The 22,175-nt window shown below is 48.5% G+C and overlaps 1 protein-coding gene and 1 long non-coding RNA gene across 3 annotated transcripts in view; one reads left to right on the top strand and one right to left on the bottom strand.

Moving 5' to 3' along the window:
• The window catches only part of FLI1 (Fli-1 proto-oncogene, ETS transcription factor), a 117,200-nt gene extending 102,885 nt beyond the window's left edge, over positions 1–14,315 (bottom strand). Inside the window, exon 1 of one of the 2 annotated variants that reach the window (XM_064375579.1) lies at positions 14,150–14,315. Coding sequence is in view for 1 of the 2 variants with exons in the window: in XM_021671243.2 (XP_021526918.2) it covers positions 12,698–12,715 (18 nt within the window). In the remaining variant the exon portion in view is untranslated. Of the gene's footprint in view, positions 1–12,697; positions 13,077–14,149 lie in introns of those variants that run through there. The other variant, XM_021671243.2, reaches the window with a different exon arrangement.
• Positions 12,918–15,280, top strand: LOC105729645 (uncharacterized). Its single transcript, XR_010342419.1, has 3 exons — positions 12,918–14,298; positions 14,381–14,489; positions 14,836–15,280. It is a non-coding gene; the product is annotated as an uncharacterized LOC105729645 (long non-coding RNA).
• The last annotated feature ends 6,895 nt before the right edge of the window (positions 15,281–22,175 follow it).

The following is a 22,175-nucleotide window of genomic DNA, read 5'->3' as shown; positions in this document are numbered from 1 at the left end:
GCTCATAGTGTGGTGCAGTCATTCTAATGCCTTTCCTTTGCTATCGCCCAAGCAGGTTATATGAAGCAGAGTACACCAACCGTGCCCATAACCCCCTCACAGTCTCCTCATGCCACATGGTTTCTGAGTTGTTTTCTTCTTTGTGAATACTCTTTAAATCCATTTTCAACCAGAGATGATAACATTGAGGACTGGGTTAGGAGAAATCATTATGAATTAACCATGTTGAATCAGCCCTCTTAAGAGATGCCTCTTGCCAGAAGAGATACGTTTGTTTTGTCGTTTTCCCTCTTCCAAATCAGCAATCCTTGTAAAGAGAAAAATCTACTTTAGTAAAATGTAGGTGGCTATATGACTGCTTAGTTGCCTATGTGGTTCCTATGGAAAGTGCCCTCTTACATCCCCCAGAAATATTATGACAACGGTCAGGAAATAGGACCAATGAACAGAGAAGCATGAGTCCTTACGGGTTAAATGAGCCTTGATGTCTTTGCTCCAGAAAACGTCCTCATTGTGGAGTGTGGTGTTTGGGGGCATGAATACCTGAGTTCTGCATCCAGGGCCCCTTGCCTCATTCTCATCTTTTGACATACTACATCTTGAAGCCATAGATATATCTCTCTGTGTAATGTCCTCTTTCTTTCTGAGACTACTGGGGAAGAGGCTATCCTAAGTTGGCAATGCGTGATAGGTGCTTTGGGAGATATGACAGAGAAACAAGCAGCTCTCTTAACAGTGCTCCTTTTTTACCCCGGGTCATGCCTAAAGGTCTTTCAGTAGTAACGTATAGAGTGGATAGTGAGGCCACATTTTAAGGAGTGATACGGAAGACACTCAAGGCAAAAGAGGAAAGCAACAATCTTAACCCAATTTCTGGAATTTCTTCTTCAACTGACTTTGATGATCCTTTGGATACACCTTGCAGCTTCTTCTATATGCATATTTCTAGAGTCAGAACTCCAAAAACAGGTCGAAATCTCTAAACAAGAGGGTTTCCTTGCAGACCCGCTGTGTTGAGCTCAGGTAACAAAAGGTTAAACCCTATGTAAAGAGGTGTTTCATGTCCCTCTTGAAGATATATGCACGTTTGGGGTGGGGGTGCTCCTGCACTGAAAATGCCTTAATTTTCCCGTTTTGAATAAAATCAAACTACAACTAGGATGAGTTCAAGTGGCTCATTGACCCCTGATAATTGCACATAGGGTTCATCACAATGCTACATAGAATGTTGTGGAAAAAAAAAAAAAAAACAGCACAAAGGCAGGCGCTTGGCCCTACGCATTGAGAATGAAAATTTTAAAATAATAGGTTCTTCAGGGCTAAATTGTGTTTGCTCCCAAGGATCCTTGGAGCTATGGTTTTCTTTGTTCTGCCAAAGGAAAAAGGAAATATATCAGGAAGCTGGGCCAGTCCACAGGAAGTCTCACTTGGTCTGATAAAAGGAACTGGTGTGAGGCAGCTTTGGATGCAGTTATAAGTCAATCAGCCTTGAAAAAACAAGAAAGGGTATTCAAGAGAAACTGGAGCCTGAAGTCAGCCTTACTCAATGATTTCCTTTTAACCTTGCAAAACATTCCCTTCTTTGTGTTTTATATAACCTCCCAAATCTGTTATTTTTTTAAAAAAAAATTGTGTATAGTTTTGTGTGTATATGAGTGGAATAGAATGAAAAAGAGAGCAAAAGTTAGAGCAAGAAAGGAAGAATGAAGGTACAAGGGTAGAGGAGGAAACCTTGGCAGGTCAAAGAATATGCCATTCTCTATTGAGCTATAAAACTCTTAAAAATCATCTCCTTAGATCATTATGTAAAAACAGAACCTGTCAGTTTCACACCAGTACACCTGCTAACGAAGCCAGGCAGAAGTTCTTACCTGGGAAATACGCCTTCTTGAATAACAAGGGGTGAAGAATTGAACAGTTTCAAGAATATGAATGATGTATACTGTGGATAGGGGTCATTTAGTAACCAAACCTACGTGGTCCTCATAGATGGGCTTGTAGCCTGAACTATATGGAGGTATATGTGTCAATCTGGTGATGTATCACAGTGGCTAAGCTTTATGGAGTTTGGAAGTAAACAGGATTAGGTTAAAATAATTGCTTCTCTGTTTTCTACCTGTATGATCATGAGTAACTTACTCAACCTCTTCAAAATGTAACTATTATATACATCACAGAGTTGTTATAAGGATCAAGTTCATGTCTTAAAGGTTTGAATAGATATTGGCAACTTGAGCTGGATAGATAACTTATTCTCTTTATAACTATGATTGTTCTTCCTCATTTTTATCCCCCCTCTGATAAAAGATGAACTTATCTTGCTCTTAGGGGAGTACTAGGGAAAGAAAAGCTTTAGCTTGGTGTCATGAAGGCCCATGCAAAATGGTGGGTGATACAGTTTCAAACTGAATTGGGGCCTTTTGGGGTTGACTGTGTTTGCCCATAGCACAGCACCACTTCCTGTTTTAACAAGAAGAAAAAAAGCCTTCCAGAAAACCCATTAAGAGACTCAAAATTCTTCTTGGACATCAAATTATTGTTTTTAGAAGAGTTAAGTGTAAATGAATCAAAACCAGACAAATTCAATTTCCTTTCAATTAAACAGGATTTTTTTTTTTTTAAGTCCAGGGGAAAGATGCTTGGAGCCAAAGAGTGTTTTGGGTTTTAAATGAGACCAACTTTTGGAAAAGAATCTAAGACCCCACAGTGGAGTCAGGGCCTATTCTTAGTTTGCATTAATGAAAAGGGATTAGCACAGTTCCAATGTCACTTGGCAATAAAAACAACCAGCTTGGAGAAACTCACCAAGCACCTGCTGAGAGTCCCCGGCTATGCCTGGCCTTGAGAGTCACTCCACAGTACGAAATGTAGCCCTTAGATTACGGGAGAAGAGCCACACAGGATCAGACAGAACATCTGCATGAGGTTCTGTCATCCACACCCCAAAATAAGAAATGTTTTAAAGCCTGTCTAGGATCAGAGTCATATGAACATGAGAGCTGAAAGGAAATTTTGAAATCATACCTTCATTTTATATATGAGAAAACCTTTAACATGAATGATGAGGAAGTGAAGTGACTTTCCTAACATCCCATAGCTAGTTTGGGGTAGAGCTGGACTGGAACTCAGGTCTCCAGATACTAGGCCAGCCAGTTTCTCCTTTTATTTACCTCAATTTAGAACCTTAGAGTCCCAAATGTGGGATCAGCACATTCGGGATAAAATCTTGGTGCCTACTGACCTTTTTACAAGTCTGTTTCTGTGTCTCTCCTTACTTTTTATGTTAGTTTTTAAAATTATAAAAGTGATTGATAGATACTAATGATTAAAAAATAAAATGCTACACAAATTTATAGTACAATAAGTAGAATTCTACTTTTCCACACCAGAGACAACCGATGTTAATAGTTTCTTGTATATTCTTCTAGAAATTGTACATAATTATACATATATGTGTTTAAAATTTTTTTATATAAATGGGACCATTTTGGAACTTCTTGGTTTTGGAAGTTCTTGGAATTTCCTGGAACTTCCAAGTTCTAAGGGAACTTGGAATATATAAATGGGAACATTTTGGAACTTCTTGGTTTCTTCCATGTAATAATATACATTGGATAACTTTCTAAATCAGTGTATATGACGATTGATTTTATTCCATTTTAGTTGCATAGCATTTTCTTATATGAGTCTTTCCACGTTTGTTTAGCTAGTCCCCTACTGATGGATGTTTAGGTTATTTCCAATTTTTGCTGTAACAAACAATGCTATAATAAACATCTTGTACATCTATCTGAGTGAACATAGCTGTAGAATTGACATTATCAAATCTGTATAAATATTTAACTTCTCAAATAGATGTTGCTCTCTGGAAAGATTATACCAAGTCATACTCCTACCAAGAGGACAAGACAGTGACACTTCCTCTACACTTTCCAACATGGGACATTAAGCTGTTTTAATCTCTGTTGTCCTCCTAGGTCATAAACACTGGAATTTTATTATTTTCATTTGAATGTCTTTATGCACGTGCTTGAGATTCTTTTCATATATTTATTGCCCATTTGTATTTTCTTTCTCGTATTATCTATTCACAGCATTTTTGCCTATTTTCTGTTAAGTGGTATAACTTTTCTTATTGATTTGCAAGTAGTCTTTGTATAATAAGACATTTATGCTTTATGTATGATAAAGTTTCTCATTTTCTCATTTTCTCAGTTTCTCATTTTTTTTTCACCTTTCCTACGGTATTTTTCTGCATGTATTTTTTTTCTTTTTGAGATGGAATTTCACCCTGTTGCCCAGGCTGGAGTACAGAGGCACCATCTTGGTTCATTGCAACCTCTACCTCTTGTGTTCAAGCGATTCTCCTGCCTCTGCCTCCCAAGTAGCTGGGAACTATAGGCATATGCCAGCATGACCAGCTAATTTTTGTACTCTGAGTAAAGACAGGGATTCAACATGTTGGCCAGGTTGATCTCGAACTCCTGACCTTAGGTGATCCACCCGCCTTGGCCTCCCAAAATGCTGGGGTTATGAGCATGAGCCACCATTCCCGGCCCCATGTTAATATATAAGTAGAGGAACTAAAGCTGAGAAAGAGAGAATCAGAAGAAGAAATATCCTTGGCTGAAGCCCTGCCTTTCCAAAAATATCCTTACAGCAGATTAGTATCACCAAGGGTGAAGGGGCAATGAATATAAACTGGTCGTTACCTTTAAGAAAATGTGTCTACACATCCTTATGATCATAAACCACAAATAAAGATTTCTCCAATGAATATTGCTTCTTTTGGAATTTCCAATACTCAGAGCTGAAAATCAGAAAGAAGGGAAATCTCCACTCTTTAAAAGTCTGGAAAAAATAGCATAGAAATCTTATTCTTATTCATTTACATGAATGCTGTGTTGAGCACAGTGCCTGGTAATATTATTCAACATTTGGGTGAATGAAAAAATGAATGAGTATGAATTCAGTCATAAATGTCTAAAGACAAAATGACTCTGTAAACGTGAGAATTTTGATTGAAACATACGCTTTTCCATAGACTGAAACAGCATTAACTTAAAGCAACTCACGAACAGAGTAATTTTCTAGTATTAACCTGTTTGTTTTCACATTTTTGCTACATAAATGGTACTGAAAAATTGCTTATTCTCTGATTCCTTTCCCATAACATCAATGAATACCCATATATTGAGACCTAACAACTCTGCTACTGGAGTGTTAGATTCCAGTAGACATGTGAAACCCACACAATGTCTAGAAATTCAAGGTTAAAGCTCCCATGGCACCTGTAATTCTGGCCTCTTGCATGTGTGCGCTGCGATGTGACTTAAGATCTTTCATTGCCTTGGACACATAGAACTGGCTGGGTAAATGGGGCTTGCTCTTGGGAAAGCATTTCAGTGTTCAAGTCTGCCTTCTCTTTGAGGTGATTTGAAAAATTCTCATACTCTGAGATTTTGATCTTAAACTAAATGGCAGACACACTGTTTCCCAAACATGGCAAATCTCTTAAATACATTGGTGTTTGGTTCATTTTTGTAGGGATGAGCAATTGTGAAGGTACTATAAAGTTGATCTGAATTATCTGAAAATGTATCTGAACACTCAATCTCTGATCCTACTTGGAATGATGGTGATGAGTCTCTGAGTATTTGGTTTTTGCTGGGGTGAAGTGTCTATATTTCTAACTGAGACCATAGGCCCAACCAACTCATGGAAGAATGTCAGACCTGTCTGAAGCCCCCACAGAAATTTGATTTGAGTTATAGGGAAACAATTTTTCTTTTTTTGTGTCCTCTCAGGCACCATTCTCAAAAGGAACTAAAATTGTGCCCAGGATAGATGGCCCAATTGAAAAGATTGCTCATGGTGAAATCCCTAGAACCCTGGGAAGGAAGGGGTGAGAAGGATAATCAGTTTTATGTCACCTAGTGAAATAGAGTTTCTCCTCCCTCTCCCAATGCCATATTTAATCAACAGATGTCCTTGAAGACAGCAGATAGCACTGCTGGTTGCCTGAATCTATCTCTAGTTGTCTAATCCTGATTGCTGCTCACTTCTTATGTGGCCTCGATAAGTGATGGAGCCACTCCCATCTCCATTTCCTAAGGAGCAGAGGGTAGGAAGGATTTGTTTCTAAGAGACTTGTACAGCTACGTAGAGTATCCCTCCAGTCACAAGTTTTCATTCCTCCTTTCTATATATGTTACAAGACTCAAGTTGTTATTATTTTGAGGCAGGTACTCACTTTGTCGCCTAGGGTGGAGTACAGTGGTGCTCGTGGCTGATTGCAGCCTTGACCTCCCCAGGCTCAGGTGATCCTCCCACCTCAGCCTCCTGAGTAGCTGGGACTACAGGTGAGCACCACCATGCCTGGCCAATTTTTGTAGCTTTTGTAGAAACAGATTTCTCCAATGTTGCCCAGTCTGGTCTTGAACTCCTGGGCTCAAGTGATTCACCCATCTCAGCCTCCCAAGGTACTGGGATTACAGGCATGAGGCACCATACTCAGACCCAAATTCTTTGTTATGCTATGTAAGGGCCTCTGTAATCTAGTTCCAATTTCCACTCCCATCCTCTCCATCACCTGTACACTTTCCTCCCCAAAGTACCCTTCCACTCTGCTAGAAAGCCCTTGAACATATTTTCCTGTGAAAGCCCTACCTATCCTTCAAGCCTGGGCTTAGATCCACCTATGTCAAGAGGCAGTGGTGGCTAGTGTGTGAAGAAAAAGCAGTAATTGGGAATGAGAAATGGGGGCTTAAAACCCAGCTCTGTCCCCTGTTGGCTGTACTCTTGGGCAAGCTGTCCCCCTTCTCTGAACTTGAACTTCTTCCATATAAAGTAGAGATGTCATGGTGTTATCTCCCATAGGGCTGCTGTGAGAATGGGATGCAAGAGTGTACGGGCCAGTGATCTGTGAAGGGATTGTATGATCTGTGAAGGAGTTTATGTAAGAGACTACAGAAATATTATAATTGGGTCTTTATCTTTCCAGTTCAAATCATCCTTTCTTTTATCAGCTCTATGGTGACACTTGCTGCATTCTGCGGGGCACACACATGTGGCTTATCTTCCCGCTAGGTCTCCCGGCAGAGCAATGTTGCCATTGGTGTCCTATCTTCACAGAACTTAGTCACATAGTTTAGTCCCTGTGTAACAGTCATGCAGCCACCTTCATATGGTTGGTCAGTTTATGATGCCCCTGAGACTATTACAGATCCCCATCAGACCAGCTAGCTTTGCACAGAAAAGGGTTATTCCATAGATTACCTAAATTTTGTCAAATTTGCACTATATTGGCCCTGTGGGTGATAGTGTGGGGACATGTAACCCCATCCATAGCCTCTGGAGAAAAATCTCAGTGCGCAGGCTACTGATGGTGGGTCTATCAGGTCAGTAGCAGAGCTGTAATACACGAAGAGTGACATCGCTTAATGACATCATCCCATGGATCAATTCATACATAATGGGAAGAACACTATAGATATGAAATCATTAAAGCAACAGAAATTGAAACAGGGTGTAGTCTTCTGCAGAGGAAAAGACACCTGCATAACTCTGAGATTATGAAAAAAGCTATTGTGGCTGGTTGAAGGTTTTATGAGATATTGTGTGTGTGTGGTGTGTGTGTGTGTGTGTGTGTGTGTGTATGTAACAGACAATGTCCTTTAGCCTACTTAATTTGTTACAAAACAACAAGCAAAATATAGACTTAAAAGGAATGTTTTAATTATAGGACAAAAAAACTATCAATATAAAAATTTTCCCAACTCTTTTTTTTTTTGCTAGAGGTAACTTAGTACTGGCATTAGACTAATATTATATATCTAGAAAGAGGCTTGTTTTAAATCAACTATTTTTTAAACAAATGCCAAGTTAACTGTTTAACCCCAAACAGAAAGAGACATTGAAGTCCTAAATCTTTTTTAATGAAGTTGTTATTCAAGACCTACTTACGACACAGTCTGGAAGATGGATCCATAAGATGCCTTCTGATATATTTTATTTAAATAGTCAAATATTCCATTATTAAAGGAGTTGAAATAAGACTTCAGCCTACCTGCCCAGGATCTGTAGAGGGGCTTGGTTATTTCAGTAAACTACTATATTTTTGGTTGTCTCCTGGTAATGGAGACTGTTTACTTTGTCTACTAGAAAATAATGATTTATTTTGGAAAACAGTTGTATAAAAATTCTATCCAAAAATTTGAAATTTGTTTTTTCCTTAAAAGTAAAAATGATTCAAGATGGCAATGATACATTTTTCGTATTTTTCATTAAACACCAGTGGTGTTTTTAGTGTAAAGTGCCAAATTCTTTATGATTTTTCTTTTAAAGTCTTCTCTCCCTCTCTTTCTCTCTCTTTCTCTCTCTCTCTCTCTCTCTCTCTCACACACACACAGACACACACACACACAGTCACACTGCCTCCACGATTCTACAATTCATAAAAATGTCACAAAAGCAAATGTTATTTTCATGGCATAGTGGAAAGAACACTGGCCTAAGAGTTTGGAGCCCTGAACTTTCACCGTGACTCTGTCGGTAGCTAAATGTATGATCTTGGCCAATTCATTTAACACCCTATACCTCAGTTTCCCCACCCATAAAGTGAGAATGTCAAGCTAAATACTCTCTAAAGCTTTAAAGTTGCCAACCTATAAACTTAAATTTGGATGGCAGTCGAAGGGGAAGGAAGCTTTTTGGTGGAAATTATTCACATGCAAAACAGGATTCTACATGGTAACTACCTGAGGGGAGCAACTGTGTGGTCACAGGGACAGATCAACTGATGGAGGCCATCTTGCCTGGAGTTCTTGTGAATCCAGGTGACAAGGAGATTAAAAGGTGTGTGTGGCAGTGGAGGCAGCAACCCCTTGAGGACAGAAGTCAAGCCTCTGTTTCCAAGTACTCCTCACTCTGCTGCTTCTTTCAAACCCTGTCCAGATGTTTCCGTGCCCTGCCAGTGACAACCTGCCCTCCAGGGCCTTGCAGAGCCAGCAGGAACCCTGGCCCTTCTTTCCTGCTCTGCCCCCCAATTGTTGACTGGCTGTATGGCTGGTGCTGCACTCCTCTGAGGTGGATGATGAGACAGTGTCTCTGCCCAATCGTGACTTTGTTAGACACATTTTTCCTCACTATCCTGGCTATATAGCTTCATTACTTTCTATTCCCTAACCTGCATTATTGTTCTTCAGATGATAGATCACCACTTGACTGAGATTGTTCTCTGTATGTGTCGGCTGCCTCCATTAGAGTCTACATTCTTGGGGAGTTTTGATCCCTGTTTTATCCTCAGTACACAGTGCAGAGCCTTGCAGCATAATAGATGCATCATAAATATTTGTTGAATTAATGAAATAGGCATGAAGGTAAATCTGGTCTGTGTTCTAATTTTCTGACCAATCTGTCCCGGTATGCCCATTCCCCAAAGTAAAATTCAATCAATGTGTATCCAGCTAAAGGAACAGACTTAAAAATTCTTCCTGTGACTTGTGGCAAGGAGGTGCTTTGGCCTCATTTTCTAGATAAGGAAACAGATTCAAGAAGTGCCTTGCTGTAAGTCACACAGCTACTAGGTAGCAGAGCTGAGAATGAACCCAGGCTTTGTGACTCCAAATCTACCATTCATTCCCTACTTCCCACCTGCATGTACCATGTCTGTCTTCTCTGTCTCCCCTTCTGTAATGGCACCATGTGCATTGCGTCAGGTGTCCATAAATGAAATTAACTGGATTCAACTGAAGCCAGTCTAAAACTAAGATGCAGTTTTTGAAACCAGGTCATCTCTTAAAGAAGCAAACAGTATCATGTGCTTTTTAACACTGATAATATCAGTGTGGGAAGCAGGGGCGGGGGTAGGGTGTTGTTTAATATTGCAGGTTAACCTGTCAGTGACAAAAGAGTAGCATGGCTCCAGCAAATATTGGTTCTCCCAATGTGATGCTCAGAGCCTTCCCAGAAGTTGTACTTGGAAAAGAGAAGAGAATAGAATATAATATGGAAGGACTTATAAAGAGAGCAACAAGATTGGGATTTTGTAATCACATAGAGTTGTGCAAATTATGCACAAAATAAGGGGCTTTTGTGAAGAAATCCAGACTTCCCTGGCTTCCTGCACCAAATACAGCCTGAGTGCTGAGATCCATAGGTATTTTGAGACATAGTCAAGTCTTATATTTGAGGGAGAACTATGCAGATGTATAAAATCACACCCTAGAATCACTCAGACCTGATTTTTTCCAGGCAGTTCAAACTGGAAATGGACATCCTGAATTTGTGTCCACAGATTAGATCTGGTCTATAGTGTCTTCAACCTCGATCGGTGCAGGGCTGGATTTAGTGCACATACAAATAAGTGTTCTTGTAAACACATATGAGCATAATATTTTAGGCACTGAGAAGATTGGGAAGATATTATTGTAGAGGTAACCTAGTTCCACTGTTTCATTTTTGTGAAGATTACAAAATTCAAACAGGCTTAATGGATGGTGCCTTCTCATCAAGAGAGCAGAAGAACCCTGGTCTCTCTCCTGGTCCACTGTCCTCTCCAAGGACAGTATTTGAACTATTGTGGGAATGGGATCTGGAAACCCCAAGATCCAGAGGTCACATGTGAACAGAAAACTGTGGCTTTCACATAAATTAAACACCAAAGTATACACTAAAGTCTCAATCCTGCAGAAGGCTTGGAGACTGAAGCTAGCTCTGTAGGGACTCTGCCTAGCCAGGTAACTTGGGTGAATGACAGGGTGCTCACGGGGGAGGGGGGTGGTTTGGAGGAGCTCGTGGCTCCTACCACCCACACCAAAAGAAAAGACTTTCACTCCCATCCTTGGCCTGAAGTGCCAGGTTCCTGCTCTAAGCCCGTTCTTGAGGCCTGCCATGCCAATCCCTGCTTGTATCTAAAGAGGTTAGCACATCCTGGGTACACAGACTACAGCTTCCTCCTTTTGCTCAGGGCCTGTGTGTAGATTTTGAGCGGTGTGGAGATATTTCTTCACTTTTCCTTAGGGTGTCCACATTAAGACCCCGAGGCCATCTGACCACCCTTCTGGGTCAGAAAGGGCCTTCAGAGTAAGTGGTGATTGTCCTGATTGGGGTGAGTTTTCTAGAGGGGAGCATCTCATTACTATACAGAGGCACTTGCATGCAGACATCAACAGGAAGCAGAGAAACAGGCACAAAATGGCCCAATGACCCCCACTTTCGGGTTTTGCAGGAATCCTCTCTCACCTACTTCTCATCTACTCACTTTGGGTTTGAGGAACCCAGGCTCTTGTAGGCTTCCTTTAACCCATTACAATCAGTTATCTCATCTCCAGATTTTCAAGTTCCTTCGGTTGGTGTCTTTTACCTAAGTCAGCAGATTTCAAACTTTCATAAAAAAAAAATTAGAAAATAAAAACCACGACCCCACCCAGAAGATAAAAATCTCTCGAATTCTCAGAGCCCAACATTAACCTCCTCTAGCTAAGCCCTGAGCAGGGAGTCGATTCCTTCGGGTTCTGGGGAATGGCGGGCTCTGCCAGTCCCCACCTCGCCAGCCTAATAGTTTTTCCAGACAAACTCCTGCTTGGTGTTACGCGGCAGCCTCGAAGCTAACCCCTGGTCCCATTCATTTCCTTAGGTCCTCTAAGGCCTGTCACGTTAGGGGGTGTCCCTCGTCTCTGCTCCTGGCTCCACTTGGCAAACCCTTTCAGAGGCAGCAGTCAACCTTTCTGAAGTGTGACGCGAACCTAGACCCTCACCCTTCCGCCTGGGCTGCACTTTGCAGACTAGACCCAGGCGTGGCGGCAGCGGCGGCTGGGGTGGGGTGGGATTGGCCCGGCGGGCGCTAGGCGCGGGCTCACAGCCGGCCCCTGCAGTGGGAGGGCGGGGGACGTGGGACCCTCTCGGAGGCGACAGCTCCAGGATCCCACGTCCTGGAACCGGCGGAAGCCTGGGCGAGAAGGGCCGGGGCGCAAGGCGCGAGGGAGCTGCGCGGACGGGGCTGGGGAAGGTTCTCCGCCGGAGAGGAGGCGAGGCCGGCCCAGGAGTCCCGCGGAGCCGGCGACTCTACAGCGCCGAGAACCGGGCTACTGAGTGCCGAGAGGAAGGGAAAGCAGCCGGCGCTGACATGTAAACAGGGGCTTCCATCAGGAGGAACCCGCTCAGACAGAGCCCCCGACACACTCACTTGCACCCCTACCCTCCAGCGACGAGGCCACTTACCCGCCCCAGGGCCCACCAGACAGGGACCCAAGAGGGGGCGGCTGCAGCCCCGGGCCCCGCCGCTTTCGGCCTTTGCGAAGAGGAAGCCCCGTGCCCAGCTCTGGGCCAGGGCGCCCCGCGTGCCGGCGGGAGTGGTGGACCCCGAGGTCTCCCGCCCTTGACTCCAGTCCGCACTCTGGGTCCCCAGGTTTCCCGCCGCCCCCTCCTGCAGCCCGGCGGGCAGAGGGGTGGCAGGGGGCTGGGCTCCACTTTGGGGCAGGGATTTCGGGGGAGGTCGCGCTCGACGCGGCGCCTAGCCGGCTGGCCCGCGAGTAGGACTCGCCACCCGAGCGCCAGGGGAGCCGGCGCGAAGCCGGGGCGCGGAAGGAAGGGAGAGCGGCCACGTCTTCCGGGACGCGGGCCCCGCACCTACCCGCCAGCCGCTTCGCCGCCCTGGCCGGCTCCCACCACCCGCGCCCACTGCTCCGCCGCTTACCTTAATAGTCCCGTCCATTTGGCCAAGTCTGCAGCCGAGCCCCCCAATATTCCACACATTGACCCGGTTACAGCCTGACCTCGCAGCCCCTTCGGATTAGCCCGGCGCGGCCTCCCTGGCGCCCTGGGCCCTCCCTGCGTGCCCCCTGCGAGCGCCCTGCCCTCGCTCTCCGGTGCACGTTTGTTGTTGTAGCGGAGCGAAAGAGACAGTTAACCGGATGAAACTTTTTTTCAGCTAATTTTGGGAAGTGACTTCACTTTGCGAATCGGGGAGGAAGTCCTATCTCTCTCTCTCTCTCTCTCTCTCTCGCTCGAGCTCTCCTCTCTCTTCTCTCCTCTCTGCTCTCTGCTCTCCCTCGTCTTCCCTCCCCTCACACCCCCTCTTCCTCCCCTCGGCTGGTCCTGCTTTTCGCATCACACATTATATAAATATACGCGGAGATGCCCAGACACATTCTAGCGCTGCGCACACAGGATACTTGCTCCTGGGAGATAAGAGCTAGCCGGGAACAATGACGGGGTCCACGCCCAGCGTCCGCGCCCTGATTCCCGAAGTCTGCGCCTCCCCCCATCACCTTCCCCCAAAATCCAAAGCCAAAGACCTTTGGCTTCTTTGCTTTTCCTGGGGCGGTTGGCCGAAGGTCGCCCTCCTGACTCATTCACTTTCCGTTTCTTCCCACAGATACGTTCATTAATGCTTTTTCCAGCCGGAGACAAACTTTTTGGGGGTGGAGTGGGGGGAAAGGAGTGAGAATTGACTAGGGCTGGGGTAACCCAGCGTCTACTGCAGGCGAAGATCCGGACACAAACCGAGGCAAACCAACCATTAAAAAGTGCATCCAATAAGAATTTTTCCACTCGGGCCCTCCGCTGTCGAGACGCGGCAGACTCCCAGAGCGGCTCACCCACTCATCGAAGCGGATTCTGAGAGGTTTCGGGCTGACCCGCGCTGTCGGGGTGCGGACTTCATTCCGGGCGCATTGTTAGGAGAAGGGCGCCCTCCGGGCGGCGCGCCTCGACCCTTGGGCTCCTGGTACCCGCAGAGAGCTGAGATCCGCGGCGTACTAGGCCACCTATCTGCGTCTTCTCGAGCCAGACCCCCAGCACTTACCGGGACGCGACGGCCCAAGCACTGACTCCCAGACAAGAGTCGCCCTTCCCGTCCCCCAAGGAACTGACACTAAGGCGGGACGTTCCCTCTACGACAGTTAGCAGGTCCCAGGAACGCAGCACGCAACAGCGCGGCGCAGACCCAGACTTTTCCCGGGGTGAGACCCAGAGCTCTGCGCTCTGGACAGTCCTCCCTACCCAGCCTGGAGGCCAACGTTCCCCAGCCCACCCGGAGACCTCCCCACTTCCCTGCTGTGCCGACGCTTGCCCCAGTTGGAGCAGCCTCAGGGGGCTGGGAGCTTTCGGTCCAACTCCCTTCTCCCGGACATCCAAAACAGATTACCTTGTCCACGCTCTCCAGACCACGCTTTGGACCTTCTCACTTTTATTTAAGAGTCCGATGGGGGAAAGAGGAAAAAAAAAATCCAGAGGAGATCCAAGTCAATTGGAAAGAAAAAATTTCAAAAGGGTGTCCACAGCAGCGAAAAAAAGGTGACTTATCAATTCTTCATTTCTTCAGGAGCAATTGAGCCCTAGAGCTCACTCGCCTCCCTCCCTCCCCCTCCCCCTCTAGAAATTAGTCTCATCAATTCAGCTCCAATTTTGGGTTCGAATACAGACACGGGGTCTGAACGTGACCAGACCTGGAGTGGCGGGTGCAGCCTGCCAGCAATTGAGACTCGGTGAGCGTGTTGGGGGTGGGGGTGGGGTGGATGGTGGGATGGGGGCCGGGCTGACTCCCCCCGTTCCTGTCTGCTTCTCAATCCAGGGGTCTGCTCCGGGGCTCCCCTGGGACCGCCACATCTGGTTACCGCTAGCGGGGTCAGCCCCCCCCCCCTTTGCCTGGGGCCACCAGTTCTGGAGTTCAATTAAAAGAAATCAGGCTTAACCCTTTCCTTCCCGCGGCGGGCTGCCTGCCCTCTCACTCCTCCCTTCAGCATTTCCACATGCTTTCCAGAGAGGAAAGAGGTTAACGGGAAAGGAAGAATGAATTACATCCTTTCAAACCCCAAATTGTTTCCTTTTCAGCCCAGGCTCTACCGACCTTCAAACTACAACAGAACTTTCAGGAGAATGCGGGGAGATCGCTTCCCACCCGGACCTCACCAGAAACCCGCACACCCCACCCCATTACTCCTCGTTCAGCCAGAAAGGACTCCAGCTCCACCACCGAGAGGCCCCCTTCCTGGTGCTGGGCAGTTGAGAGGCTGTTCAAGGCATCCCACAGGTGGCGACTGTCCCCCACCCTCCTCCTAGCCCTTTAGAAGGTACCTCTGTGGCAGACACGGTGGCTAGGTTTCTCTTTCCAACTCCTGTTACTCTGACACGTGACAAATCATCTTTGTGACATTAATCAGTAGTCACCTCAAGATCCCTATACTGTCCACCAGTTCCTTTTAGTGTTAGCTGCCTTCCCTGTTGGAAGTGTTCAATATGGAACTAGATTAAAATGAGGACTTGCTCTTTAGTTTCAACTGTGGAACTCGATAGCACTTTCTGTTTCTCCTTGTAAAACCAAAGCTGTGGCAATTTCATAGTTTTGGAGATGGGTAGGGGGTAGTGGAAAGGCTGGCATAGGCATCACTGCCCCTTTGTGACTCACCGACTGGCACTGGTGCCACTGTTGTTGGCTGTGTATCATCCCCTGAGGGGAAGCTCCTGTCCATTCACAGAGGTCTCCACCCAGAAAGAAGACCCCACCTAACCCTGACTAGTTCTCTGCAGGAATCTGACTTCCTCCATCCAGTATTGGCATGGTGGCGGGTCAGTTTGTCCCACTCTTATGTAAATCAGGGTTTTTGCTCAACTCCACTGCTACAGCTGCTTTTTTAAATCCTGAAAGGGGGTGGGGGAAGCGCCCTAACCAAGCACAATAGTAAACAAGTCTACCCTGTTTAATGTGGTTACCACCAGACATCTGGAAAGATGGTTTGATCCTGGCAGCTCACATTGTTTTCACGAGCAGCCAAAGGGAATATTTCGAATGTTTGCATTGAGACAAATTGATAGAGAGCCTGCGGTGAGGGCCGCTACAAACGAAAACTGTCTTGTGTTAGTGGGGCAGACCTCCCCTTCCCTCTCCTCTGCCTCCTCTCCTCTCTCCTCCCTTTCCTTAGTTTCTGGGCCTAGCTTGGGGAAGGCTGCCCCTGCCTACACACTGTGCACACCCTCTCTCCCGGCTCACCACGGCTCCAGTGGCCTCGCCCTTTCCCAGACTGGGCAGAGCTCCTGACCAGGAGCTAGTATGGGTGCAGTCGGTGACAGCTCACATTCCACCAGCTCAGGGCTGGCTTTCAAGTCAGAGGAAGCTCACAGCCAGGAAAGCTCTTCCCAGTATTTAAAACAAAAGCTACCTACTGGAGATAAACATTTCCCAACAACAAAACAGCCCACCACACATTTCCAAGTCTGGGGTCACTTACAGAAAGCGTGCACATGGGCGTGAATACCCAGGAAATATTTGGATTTGGAGCATTTTCATTTGGAACGTTGGTGAGACGACTTGCCTCGCACCATTCTCACTTGACAGTATTTTCAAAGATGCGGAAGTCCTGCTTCCCCCGGGAGGGGAGCGGCGGGGCGAAACGTGTCTTGGCTCGCTCAATGTCAGCCCTTTTGACCCGGTCAAGACTTTCCAGACGCGGGCTTCCCGGGCTCCTTCGGCTTCAGCCTGGGTTTGGGGTAGGCGGACCTGACGGTCTGAACCTGATCCCCGAGGAAATGGACCCAGGGAGTCACTTGAAACTCCGCAGGATGCCAGGCCTGGCAAAAGGTCTCGGGCGGCTCCTCTCCCTCCGTCCGTCCTCCGTCCTACCCCCCTCTGTCCAGCGCGGCCGCAGCGGGTATCCGAGCTGGCAAAGTGGGAGGAGGAGAGGGCTGGAGAAAGGGGAGGGGTGGGCAGGCAAGCGCCAAAACTCCAGACTGCACAACTGCAGCTTCAAGTGTCTGGCCTCTCGCTCGAGGCCATAATTAATTTGAGATTTATTTTTATTGGAGAACCCTAGTCTCGTCTGACCTTAGCCAAACAAGGCAGCTCGAGCCGCCCCTGGATGCGCTTGAATGCCGGGGAATATTTTTGCAGGAAGGCTCTGCAGGAGCGCCTGCTTTGAATTTGTTTCTCAGACTTCATCTACTCACAGAGTGAAGGAAGATTTAGAGCCTCTGCTCGCCCGGCCCGCTCCCCACGCTAGTTCTTGCCTTAGCGCTGAGCTGGTTCAAAACGCTACGTGGGAGGCCGCGGCGGCGGGAGGGCCGGGGGCGGGCGGGCTAGGGAGGAGAGTCTCTGAGCCCCCAGACCACGCGGCGTCGATGAGGAAACCCCGAGGGAGTCCAAGACTGACCAGAGAGAGCAGGCTGACAAGAGGTGGAGACCAGCCAGGTGTCCCGACCCTCGCCCGGTGGCGGCGCCAGGATGGGGCCGTTGGGATGGGGCCAAGGTGGGTTTAGCTTCTCCAATCTCCATCAGCCCCCTCCTCCCAGCCACCCCAAACAGCATTCATTTTAAGAACAGATCCGAGTCCTTGAAACGCAGCTTCGGGACCTGCCGGCTAGACTACCTCCGGGGCTCATCGCTGTGAATATTCTGGGGCTAGGAACCTCCTTTATTTAGTCCAGGGGGCAGACGGAAGACGGCATCTCCCCCAGAATGCAGCCTGGGCCCAATCCTCAGGCTGGTAGGTTAGAGAAAGGAGCCTGAGGGGAGGGATACACAGAAAAAGAGGAGGACTCTGCCAGTCCTACGGGGGTGGGGGGTGGAAGACCGGCGAGGAGCTTTCAGAGAGGTGCTCTGTGCTCTGGGAGAAAGTGCTTTGCACTCTGCTAGCATTGCGCAGGTGCGGTCAGGGTTACTCCATTGGGTCTTTGGGTCCCTTCACTCCCCCATCCTGAAGCAAAATGTCGTGAGTGGAAGTTCCGGTTTGGGGACCAGCGAGCCTAGGTTTGAATTCTAGCTCTGCACGGTAAGTGGTAAAGCTCTGAGGACTTGAACAAGTTCCTTAACCTCCTTGTGCCTCACTGTCCTAATCTGTATAATGGGGTTATAATAGGACTTATCTCAAAGAGGTGTTGTAAAGACCAAATGAGCCTTTAGAACTTCCCTGGCAGCCGGCACAACTTTGCCATTACTACATGTATCTCGGCTCTGCCCCTCACATCACATTAACCTCATGTGCCTCAGTTTCTCGCCTGCAAAATGGACTACCTCCTAAGATTATTGTTAATATTAAATGAGCTAATACAAACACAATGCTTAGAGCAGTGGCTGGCGAAGGTCAGAGCTGAGAGGTAGCTATTAACGTCGTCGCTGCAGTTATTCATCTACTACTGCGTTTCAGTGTCTCCAAGAGTCACGCTCCTCCCTCTTTCCCTTTCCCTGGTTCATCCCTGCCCCTTTCCCACCTAAAGCGCTCCTAAGTGGGCAGTTACCTCCTTCACCTCTCTGTGGGACCCCTCAGAGCCCAGATCACTGTCCAGATCGTCACCCCGGTGGAGTGGGCACTCTTGGTCCCTAGGGGCAGCTGGGGTCCTCGCTCGTGGGGCCCGGGCGCCTGGGCCCGCGGTGTTTGTCAACAACCCCTGAGCCGGGTGTCTGCCAGGCAACGGCAGGGGCTTGGCAGCCTGAGACTGTTTGTGCCCCTCTGGCAAATGTTCGGCGGAGGGAGCCGGCGGAACAGACCCAAGATTGTCCCTGCCACGCAGACCTTTCGCCGCCATCAATGCACCCCTTTGTGCAACAATACAAACTTTGTGGCCGCTGAAAAATTCATTTTCCCCCTTGAAAAGAGCTCCCGCGGCGTGCAGCTCCTCTGGCGGCCCACAGCTCCCAGACTGCTTTCTCCTCGGCCCCCAGGCGGGTCCGCTGCGCTCTCCTGGACCGATCTGCTTTGTCCCTGACCCATGGCTTGGGTCGGGATCCGCGGCTTTCACGTGCCCCTCTAGGGTTCCTCATCCCTGAGGCCCTGGGTCCCGGGGTGTGTGTGGACTCGAGGGTTCCTATGAGTTGGAGAGAGACTGCAGCTCCCCGCAGTCATTTACAGTCTTCAGTGCAGAGCTCCTGCAGCCCGGCTCGGGTACCCCGGGTGGTGGAAGTGCGAGGGGTTACGCATTTCTAAACTTCTCAGGAAAATCGGGGACAGAATCCGATTCTGTCTAACCTTAAAGTATGCTCTGTAACCTCCTGTGAGCCATTTGCTATCTATCCATTCACTGATTATTGCTACATTGATTACATTGTATTTCATTCATTCATTTACTCACTCAGGCATTGTCAAGGAAACACTCCTTTTTGGGCCAAGCCTCTAGGCTTAGCCCTTCCCGTCCCGAAGTGACCGAGTGACTCCTTCGGACCTCAGGTGTGTGAGTGGGAAGATGCGTCCCTGTGACAAGTTTTCCTTTAGAGAGATCCAAGGATCTCGCATAATTGGCGATCCTTGGACAAGACCCGAGAGTCCGCACCCCATCGCACAGGCCCAGGCACTGCGCTGGCATAAGCCCGACACTCGAGGGGACCCAGCTGGGCCTCAGGGACCCGTCAGGGGAGCACTTGGAGGCGGGGCTTCAGGATGGAGAGGGCGGGGCAGGGATCTGGGAAAAGTTCGCGGGTATTTGCAGCACCGCGGAGAGTCCTTCCTCCTCCGCTCTAAGACAGGTTCAGATGACCCTAAGCTTTGGGTCCCTACTCGGAGGGTGTCAGGTCGCCGCCTGAGGGGACCTCGTCGCAGCCCCTCCCATGGGCAGGGCCGCCCGGTGCGCAGTCTCCGCCCCACCCTGCCAGCAGATTTTCATTAAACGTGTAACCCAGATGTCCCAGCCCTGGTTTGTTTACATTCTTGAAAACTGTTGTGTAAAGAAAGAAAAGAAAAGAAAGAAAGAGAGAGAGAGAAAGAAAGAGAGAGAAATAAAGAGGGAAAGAAAGAAAGAGAAAGAAAGAAGAAAGAAAAGAAAGAAAGAAAGAAAGAAAGAAAGAAAGAAAGAAAGAAAGAAAGAAAGAAAAAAAGAAAGATGCCCTTCGTTGTGCTGTCAAATAGCGATCTGCACTTCCGAGGGGTGGGCGGGGCCAAAGAAGGTTGGCTGGAGCTGGAGGGCTGATCGGGTGTCTAACCTGCAGCAGAAGCGCGTGGCGCCCGCACACCCGCACACAACCCCACATACACACGCCCACATGCAGACAGGAGCACACAGGCACACAGACACAGACTCGCTCACACACAAGCGCGCGCACGCGCTTAACACAGGGAACCTGCTGTGCGCCAGCCGCTCAGAGTACACCACCCATTGGGACCTGACGCGGAGAGCTGCTCGGTCTTCCCCACAGGCTTCGCCAGGCCCTCCCGCTCCCAGTTTCCCAAACATTAGCCTCCAGGAGCGTTGCTTCTCAACCTAGGATTCCCGAGAGTCTGTGCCACTCTCATTTGGCCTGGAGCGCCCCAGCTTGAGATCCACAAGCCGAGATTAAGGCCCACTACCACCCCTACCCCTTTTTCCCGGGGAAAGGGAAAAGGGACCATAGGCCCTGGTGGGGTAGAAGCCAGGGGTCATTACCTGTTTAAAGACGCTGCCATGTCTTACCTTGACGTAAGACGACGTGTCAGGGACTGTCTGAAACATCGTGGGTTGCTGAGGACGGGTCAGGAACGTCCAATAGCCAGCCTGGGAGGGAGAAGCCTCGGTTACCCGCCAGTGGAGTGAGGGGGAGACGGTGGGTTGGTGCCCTGTTGGTGAATGCAGATGGAGAAGACAGCAAGGGTGTGGGAGGCTCAGATCTGTCTGGTCCCTCGAGGGAGGGTCCGAGTGGCTGGGTAGTGAGCACTCTTCCTGCGCCTCTGTCCGGTTCCAGGGCTTTAGGCCAGGGGATGGTGAGGAATGAGAGCCACTTCACACCACTGGGTCTCCTCCCTACAGTCCTTTTACTCTCCCCTGCCCGAAATCAGAGAAAGCCGCCTCCTCGACGGCCTGAGCTCGCACTGGGGCTGCCTACAGCTTGTTCTGGCAACTCCAGGATGTTCTGGTTCTTGGTGCGTGTTGAGGAAAGAACGCGGCCAGGTTAGAGGTAGGACTCCCCTTTCTTGCAGCCCGAGGAGCAGATGCTTACAGAGCTGCCAACACTTGGGCCCTCCGGGCACAGACCTGCTTGACTCCCTCACCACCCGTTCGACTCTGCCAGGGTCCAGCCGGGCTGCTCTTCTCTGCTGGTGGCCCAGCGAGGGAGGAAGACGAACGCAAGGTTAGGGAGGTTTGTGGAGATCCTTTTCCCAGAGCCCCCTCTCTTGTAAAAGAAAATAGGTTTTTGGGAAGAGACAGCTACAGTGACTGTCAGGTCCTCATCTTTAGTGGCAGGAGAGGTGGTGTCTTACTTAGGTCTGATTATTTGGGCTCAAAGGCACAAAAGCCACCCCAGGTTGCCAGGTGTCTCTGAGTGAGTGGGTCTCTCCCTGCCTTAGCCCAGTCTGGTGGCCACATCTCTTTTTCTTTTCCTTCCTTCTCTTAACCATCTCGAATGTGGCAGCTCACAGCTTCTCCAGCAGCCAATGTGTTTCTGATACAGCACTTTTCTCCCCACTAACCAATTCCAGCTTTGTTTTTTTTTGGGGGGGGGGGGGCGCTCCTGAAGCCACAACAGACACACACGAGTGCAGGGACAAGGTACATTTATCGGGCTCAGAGATTCCCTTCGCCGCCTCTGTCCAGGCACAGTTTCTCCAGCCTCTCCCCCCCACGCCCCCCACACCACCCCAGCGACCCCGCCGGTCTCCCGCATTTGTTTTTGAAAGTCTATATTCACAAGAAAACAGAGAGGAAAGAAAGAGAAAAAAGAATGCCAGAGAAAATGAGAGAAAGGAGGAGACCCCAAAGTCCTGCATTTCCAGACTGCAACCAGAACTAGCAGCGAGACACAGAGAGGCGCCCCGACTAGGCATCGCCCGCAGAGGATCGGACACTAGTGGGTACTCACCTTAGGCACCCTTCCCTGCTAAGTCCGCAGGAGCGGAACTCGGGTAGCTCCAGGATGTGTGAGTTCTTGGTGGATGTCCTCGGTGCCCAGAGCTCCCGGCACTTTGGCAGTGAGGAGTTAAACCTGCTGCCTGCCTGGAGTCAAAGTCTGTCTTTCTCTCCAGGGCCTGCAGACAGGCTCGGGCGCATCCTGGGAGGCTGCAGGAGCCGCTACACCGGAGCTTTGCGTGCACTGCAGCTTTCCCCTCTGCTGCCTCCCGCCAGCTCTCTGGGTCCCACTCCCTCTTCCTCTCTCTCTCTCCCCTTCTTGTAATTTGATTTCCGTTTTCTTATCAATATTCCAACTGCTGTCTGATGAATTGTTCTTAATAGGACAGCCACACGTTTGCCCTCAGCTGCTTTTCTAGAAACCACTCTGT

This window comes from Aotus nancymaae, unplaced genomic scaffold, assembly GCF_030222135.1.
Source record: "Aotus nancymaae isolate 86718 unplaced genomic scaffold, 86718_ANA_hifiasm-v0.15.2.pri h1tg000012l, whole genome shotgun sequence".
Classification (NCBI taxonomy): Eukaryota; Metazoa; Chordata; class Mammalia; order Primates; family Aotidae; genus Aotus; species Aotus nancymaae.
Note: the sequence above shows the minus strand (reverse complement) of the source record. Positions and strands in the feature narration are given on the sequence as shown.